Consider the following 7,500-nt stretch of genomic DNA (forward strand, 5'->3'; position numbering starts at 1 on the left):
CGGAAACACCGTGGCCGGCCCCGCGACAACAACCGCACGAAAATGGGTTCTTGATGGAGCGAATAAATGATTGATTATGCTGCAAACCTCAAAACCATGGTCAGCAGCATAACGACGACCATCGCCTCGGAAATGGTTGTAATATGGTTGTATTACGTCACCACCGCGCCAACATAATAACATTTGTGACTCATTTTGTACCGAACATCAGTTCCTGTCCAGCATAATGGGTAGGATGTGCACCGCGTCGCTCTCTTCTTGTGTAATGGCGTAAACATTTGTAAGACGCTTACTGCTGGCGTACAGTAATGCTATTATGAAAGGGAAAACAAATCTCACCTTTGATTGTTCACTCACGAAATCACGCTTCAAACGCGCCTTTCTGTCGGACCTTGAATTGCGTTGCCGCTTCGGCAGATGAATTGCTTTGCAAACACACAATTTCCACAGAAAACGCGAGCTTATGCTTGACTCACGGTCGCTCGCTCGCTGACATAATCGTTCGACAGTTCGAAGAGGCAACATTAAAACCAACATCGGACCATCGGGTGGTACACATTCTCTCTCTCCGGGTGTCCTAAATCTGTCCACGCAGGCAGATTGCGAGAAATTAATTACAAACCCATCGAACCGATCGACGATCGGCGTCGCTCGAGGCGCTCCATCGGCCACAATGCAACGATCGGAGTCTGAGAAAAAGGGCAGCGCAAAAGTGAAGCAAAAAAAGCGCGTCGCGATCGCGTCTTGAGGGTGTGTTTGCTCTTTTGGCCCCCACTTTTCCGTCTCGCTGACGGCCGTCTCTTGAGGTGCTTGCGGTTGCTGCTGCTGCTGCTGTTGCCACTTATGTCACACATCGCTAAATGAGACGTCGATCGACGAGGTGCGCTGCTCGATGCACTCGAGTGGTGTACGCGCTCGCGGTGTTGATGTTGCAGCCTCACTACTCCTTCTGAAGCAGCACTCACCTCACCGAACATTCCATAGCCGGGCGCGATTCGCAGCAACAGCAGCAGCAGCAGCCAGTGGCGCACCGCCGTTCAAGGACCCCGCTGTCTGGGGATCTTTTATGATTTTATTTATGCAAAATGCCACCTCCTCTCCTGTAAGTGATATGCACGCATACCGTTCCTCTCGACCGGTCGGAGCTATTGTTATTTTATCACGTAATGAGATACGCAGCACCGGGCGCTGACACGGTTTGCATAACCTGTGTTTGGCGATACACGAAACCACTCGAAACAGAAGTCCTTCACCTTCTGAGAGGTCCGAGGTCTGAGGTGGATGTGGATAAATAAGGAATATTATTTCGTCACCGTGCTCTCTCGGTAAGCGGTCTCTGCGGTGCGTTGGCGCGATGTTTGTCTTGTAATGAAGATGATTATATTTTGGTACTGCGGTGAGGTACCTTCTTGTCAGGTGAAGTGGATCAGACGTGGTGCGTTGGTATCGTGTCAACGCACTAACGATCGATCGATCGTACGCCTCTCGGTGGTTGGTACTCGAGCAAAAAAGCTCTTCTTCAAGTAATCAAACAGGGAGAGAGAGGAACTTACCGTGATGGGAACGTCGTACGCCACGTCACATGTGTCGAGCTTGCGTTTGAAACGTAGTACTGTGTGCGTTTGGTTCTCGTAGCCCAACAGCAGCACGTAATCCTGCGAGGAATCCACCAGCGGTTGACCATCGCCATGCTTTTTCACGTGTCGATCCTGGAAAAAAGGGAGAACGGAATAGAAGCATGTTATTATTTGAAAGCCACGCTGCAGGTCACACGGAAATCAGTTCCATATCATTAGTTTTTTCTTTTGTTTTTTTGGGGAAGCCAGTCCCTCCTGTCACCTGACAAACTCTCACTAATGATAAACAAATAAATTGTGTTTCGAGAGAGAGCGGGGGCGCTAGGACCACTGGAATTAATGATTAATGTTCGCCGCGAAAGGGGAGAACTCGTGGTTTAACATCGAAAATGAGTCACTCACCCTTCGTATAGAAGGAGCACTCGCTTCCTGCTTTTCACTTTTCAAGGCAATCCATTACAGAGCTGGCCACTTGACATTGGTCCCAGCAGTGTGGTGGTAGTGGTTGTGGCTGATCTGAATTTCAAATTATACGCACCCCGAGTTCCCGATTTGTCCGGTCCATCCAACTAGTACTCGCCGAGGCTGCCTACTGCCCTAAGCAGACCATGTTATCAAAGTTTTCCAGTGCGACTTTATCCCCCACACCCTCAGTGGGCAGCTTCTTGAGAAGCTTCTCCGGCAGAAGTCGGCAGAGCGACCGATGGCGTTCATGCTCTTTGGCCAGACATCCCCAGACGCACCGCGTAATTATCGTTCGGTCGAGTGTTGTGTCGAGGAGGGTTTTTTTTGTGTTTTTTGTGTACAACCCTCGCCCTTCTCCTTCTTGTGCTGCTGCTGCTGGGGAGCTTGTTGTTGTTCCTTTGCTGGATTGGATCGGAAACGGCGCTTCATCGGAACGCCTTCTGGTTGGCAGACTCATTAAAATAACAACCGATCCAGCCACGATGCGACGAGTCTCGGCCTTTGCGCAACTCCCCCTTCTTCACGCTACAAGGAATGTGCTCGAACCAGAAGTATACGCCGAGTACGCCGAGGGTGTCCCGTAGGTCTCTCTTTACGTCGACGATTTGACCGGATTCGCACAAACAAACAAACAAACAACAGCAAAAAAAAGCGACAACGCGACGTACGCATCACCGACTGACTGTGCTTTGGATGATGTTTTGCTTCTTATCTCAAGATTCGTCTGTCTGGCAGCGGTGGAAGATCGAAGTAGGAAGAGTTATCATTCGCGTACTTTGTATCGCTATCGCACATAAGGGACCCAGAGGAGTCCCCAACTTCACATCGACATCGACGACCAAAAAAAAAGGCATAAACAAGACATTGCACGAACATGCAAAAGTTCGGAACGCACCACTCGCGCCTGTCGCGTCAGCGTCTTACAGGTGACCTCGACTCGATGACTCTCGCTCGGGGTCTCTGATTGACCGCAATTATTCAATTACACCTTCCCCGGGTCGAGCCGGGGCTCACTGAACTGAAAGGTGGTTGGGTTGGTTGAGGAGAGGAGGTCAGCATGAATCAGCATAAAGCGTTACGCTACATCGAACGCCACGAAACCGGAAGCTCTACGCGTTACGCGCCGAGCTCCGTTAACGTCCCCCTTATTCACTCCCGAGGGGTTTGCTTCACCCGAGAGGAAGGGGGGTACATGACAAGATTAAGCCCCGGCTCGCTCTACACGATGATGGTTGGATCGATATGTTCGATATTCATTAGTCAGTCCGTCCCGTTCCCTCTCCCTCTCTCTCTACTGGATCACTGATGATGGGGTTTCAGGTTCATGGTTTCGACTTCCGAACTCCAGCAAACTCTCCCGTACTCCCGAGTGGAGTTGTAGCTTTAATTAAAATCCGGAAACCTACACGCTAGCCCCTGGAGTGCATGGAAGGGCCAGGAACCGAACCGAAACGAAAAAACGAAACATTCCAAAACCGTGCAACGGATCCATCGCGAACAATTCCTCTTGCTGCTGCTGCTGCTGCTGCTTTGGAGCTTAAAAATCCGGTCCGATCATTCTCGTCGGAGTTCTCGCGAGTGCGGGAGTTGGCCTGCTATTTGGCCATAGCGGTAGTAGAAGCAGCAGCAGCAGCAGTAGTAGAGTGAAAGTTCTGGCCGCGAGCTACGGCATTGAGCATTCAATTATCGAGCGGAAGTGGAGAAGCAAATAGCGCGCGCGAGCGCTGGTAATGCGCTGGTAAATTGCTACTTCTCGTCTACTTGCTACCTAGTGCGGCCAGTAGCCATCGCGCATGTGGCCAGAGGGAATTTCGTGCAAAACAACGCAACCCGGCGCAACCGGGGAGTGCGGCGCTGAAATGGCGCAATGGTTGCTCTGTTGTTTTCGCGTGCCAGAGCCATTTTGTCCGCCTTTTGGGACGGAACGGTGCCGCTGATGCTGCTGCTACTGATGCTGGTTGCTGGTGTAATCGACGAAATTGACGCTGTTTGATTGCAGATTCGAGGCAATAATTAAAAGCCGAAGCCATTTAGATTATTCTCCAGAGAGCAGCGTTCGCGTTACGTGCGAAACGTGTGTGTGTTTGTCGGAGTGAAGTCTTACAAATGAGCTGATGATGTGTTACAAGACATCTGGAAACAGTTTATTGTTTCAGTTTATGCCTCGAATCACAGCATCCATTACACCGTCATATCGCCGGCAGCATAAAACGTGGATGGAGAACATTAAAAAACATGAAAAACACACACACACAGTGTATCGTTCGTTCCGTGGTTTGTTCCCAGGGCTTTAAATGGCAAACACATGGCCTCGTGTGCTTCCTCCTGAATGGTACAGCTGGATGCGTGACATACCCGGGACGATACCATCGACGATCCGGCGATCCAGAGAAGTGACATTTGATGATATCACTCCACACGCCTTTTTGGGGTCGAAGTCGATCCGCCATCTTCTCTTCCAGCTCAAAAGGACAAACCGGATGGAAGGAGAGAAAAAGGAAGGTCACAATACGTGTGCTTGTGTGTGTGTGTCGATAATGTTGTCGGTTGGTTGGCCTCTTCCTTTGTCCCTTCCCTCCCCGGGCAAGTGCGTGTGCATGTCGCGGTATTTCCGGCACTCCGGGCTTGTGTCCGTTACTGGCACCTCATCGCCGGGACCCGGAAATGGTGGTCGCAGGACCTCTTCGTGCGCGACTCTCTCTCTCCCTTCCCACTGGTGCACTCTCAATTACCATGAATTCCTTCGAGCATCCAGCATCTGATATGAATACTGTCAATAGACGTCGGCAGTTCAGTCGGCGGATGTGCTGGCGGATGTGGTGGGTTCCTGGCGCGCGCGTTGATGCCATTCCAGCGCTACCCTTCTCCATCATCGAATACCGAACGCCTCATCACCATCATCATCATCAGCAGCAGCATAGTCGTTGTCGTCGTTGTCGTCGTTGACGTTGTAGTCATCGTCAATGGCGCGGGCGCGCAACTCACCGGAAGGATGGGTGTCGCCGCGCCTTTCCAAGAAGGTGCCCGAAGATGCCAGCTGCCATTCCCTAGACGCACCTACGGCAGCTCGGACGACAACGCACCGGGAACACCGGGAACACGCAGATGATGCCACAAGCGACCTCCCTCATGCCCCAGATAGGAAAATTGTTCAGGAAATTGAATTTTATCGCGTAATAATATGATTTCGATTCCAGAAAGGGCGTACGGACGCCATCGCAAACACAACAGCCAGCCAGCCAGTCAGCCAGTCAGCTGGTACAGGCCACCACCACCAACAGCACCGAAAATGTTGCAGTTTGTCTTTCCTAGCGGGGGAGTTCCCTCCCTCGGAATAATAAAAAAAACGAGAAAAAGGCCAACTCTCTGAGCGCCACAAACACAACAGGAAATTCGATTCGAGGGCCGCGCGAGGCTGCGAGGCGATAATTGAATTGATTTAAACATGCCCCGTAAAACAACGACGATGCAGCAGCAGCAGCATCACCAGGCCAAAGACCGGGGCCTTAGCCGGGGAAAAAGGGAAATTAAATCGTCACCATCGGTTGTCACAACTTGGAAGCTGAGATTGTTCTGCCTCGGCACAGTTGTAACAACGCATTTTTCCGTCGCTTTTCGTGGGAATCGAGGAGGGGGAATAATTAATGAGAATACGAGCCAGTCAGTGTGCCAGTGTAGCCAGCACCTTCTTTTAGGAACAGGGAGTGAGAGAGGGGAAGCCTCTTCTTCGCGTTTCCATCACCGATCGCCAACCATTCCAAGTATGCAAATTTTGGAATTGAAAATTCTTGTTCCAACGATGCCAAAGTTGCTCCAGCTGGGGAAAGAAATTTAATAAATCAACAAAAAAGATGTTGGCGCAGCATCAGCACCGGTACCGGCGACGGCAGCGAGGGCAGAGAACACGGAGCCACGCGTTCCGTGAAGCAATAGTTCCTCCCCTGTTCGTCGAGCCTTTTGCTTTTTGAGTTATCTTGCTCCACCAAATTGAGTTTCAATTCAATCACGCCGTTGCGTGCGGAGTTTGTATTTAAATCATTTCTCCTGTCCATGGCGCGTTCCGTAATGAAATTAGGGGGCCCCCAGAATACAGACTCCATGCGTGCTGCGTATATGTTGCTGGCTTTATGTTTTGCGCGGCCACACATCATCGTCGTCGTCGTCGGCGGCGGCGGCATCGTCCATCAAATTACCTCACAAAACTCATCATTATTCCAGCATATTTGCGCCGCATACCACGCGGCGGCCATTGTCACACCAAAGGAGCCTCCGTAACATACAATCGGTAACAATAGAACCAACGTGCGCACGCACCACTCACACACAAAGCGAGGTGATCGTTTTGTTTGGTGAAAATTCTTCCGTCTCGCGTCCCAAAAAACCAATTATCGCTTTAAACACCCCGGAGGCGGAAACGTGAAACGGTGTGCCGGTCTCGCGTCGCTCATCAAACCAATTAGATATTGTCCGAAATAATGACCAGCATTCCTCCAAACAGGCAGCCGGTCGGCCGGCCAGTATGTGTCGCATGTCACCAGAGTGCCTTGTGCGTGATGATGAGAGGTATTACCTCTAGCAAGAAGAGCATCGAAATGACAGCTCCGAGAGGTGACAGTTCCTGCCTCGGCACCCCATTTTGGCGCACACCAAAGGGGTGAGGGACACGCGGACAAAACAACAAAACAACAGGCCACGCAGGGAGAAGGGGACTCAAAAAACAGAAATGATGAAAACCGTTTTTCATCGCTCACGCGACGACATGCGATTGTTGATGACGATGATGATGATGATCCCGACATAACCGGGCATAACCCAAGAAGAAGTCTTTAGTTCCAAAACCTAAAGCAAGAGAATGGAGATAAATAAACACTTTTCGATCGGATCGGATTCACGCGCCCGGATTCCGTCGTCGTCGTCATCGTCCGTTGTTTGCGGTCAGTCCGCGGCCAGTGTCTAGGAACCGGACTGGACACGCTATGTCGTGCTCCGAGTTCCATGGAGCCCGGAGGAAAGGAAGGGACTCGCGTGCGTCCCCGTGTTTCGCATTTATCTAGCAAAGTCGATCTAGTTTTCATTTCGTTTTCGTGGCAGATCAAAATGCCTACCAACCGTATCCACGTGGTGGGTTGCTATGATGCTTTCGGATGGTGGTTCGCGTCTCATAATATGCTCAACGGCCACGGTGCAGTGCCGCTTGATTGATGGGCATCGGTGAAGGGGGCCCTGGGCGATAAAAATATTTTCATTTCATCCACCCCCTCACGCACACACACACACACAGACACACAGGCACGCCCAGATTGTTCGTGATTTCTTAAGAAAGGGGTTATTTTTTGGGGGAGAGAAAAGATCGTGCCACATGGAACTGCGATTGGAGGGGCGACTCCGATTTGGACAGGTTGTTATTATCAGGTTTCTCAAACTGTCCTACCATAATTCATCACCCACCTAGCGACCC

The 7,500-nt window shown here is 50.9% G+C and overlaps 1 protein-coding gene across 1 annotated transcript in view; it reads right to left on the reverse strand.

Moving 5' to 3' along the window:
* Positions 1–7,500, reverse strand: part of LOC125956821 (MOXD1 homolog 2-like) — a 95,034-nt gene that overhangs the window by 13,125 nt on the left and 74,409 nt on the right. The window contains exon 4 of the mRNA XM_049689040.1: positions 1,554–1,709. Within this exon, the coding sequence (XP_049544997.1) occupies positions 1,554–1,709 (156 nt within the window). The remainder of the gene's footprint in view (positions 1–1,553; positions 1,710–7,500) is intronic.

This window comes from Anopheles darlingi, chromosome 3 (genome assembly GCF_943734745.1).
Source record: "Anopheles darlingi chromosome 3, idAnoDarlMG_H_01, whole genome shotgun sequence".
Taxonomy (NCBI): domain Eukaryota; kingdom Metazoa; phylum Arthropoda; class Insecta; order Diptera; family Culicidae; genus Anopheles; species Anopheles darlingi.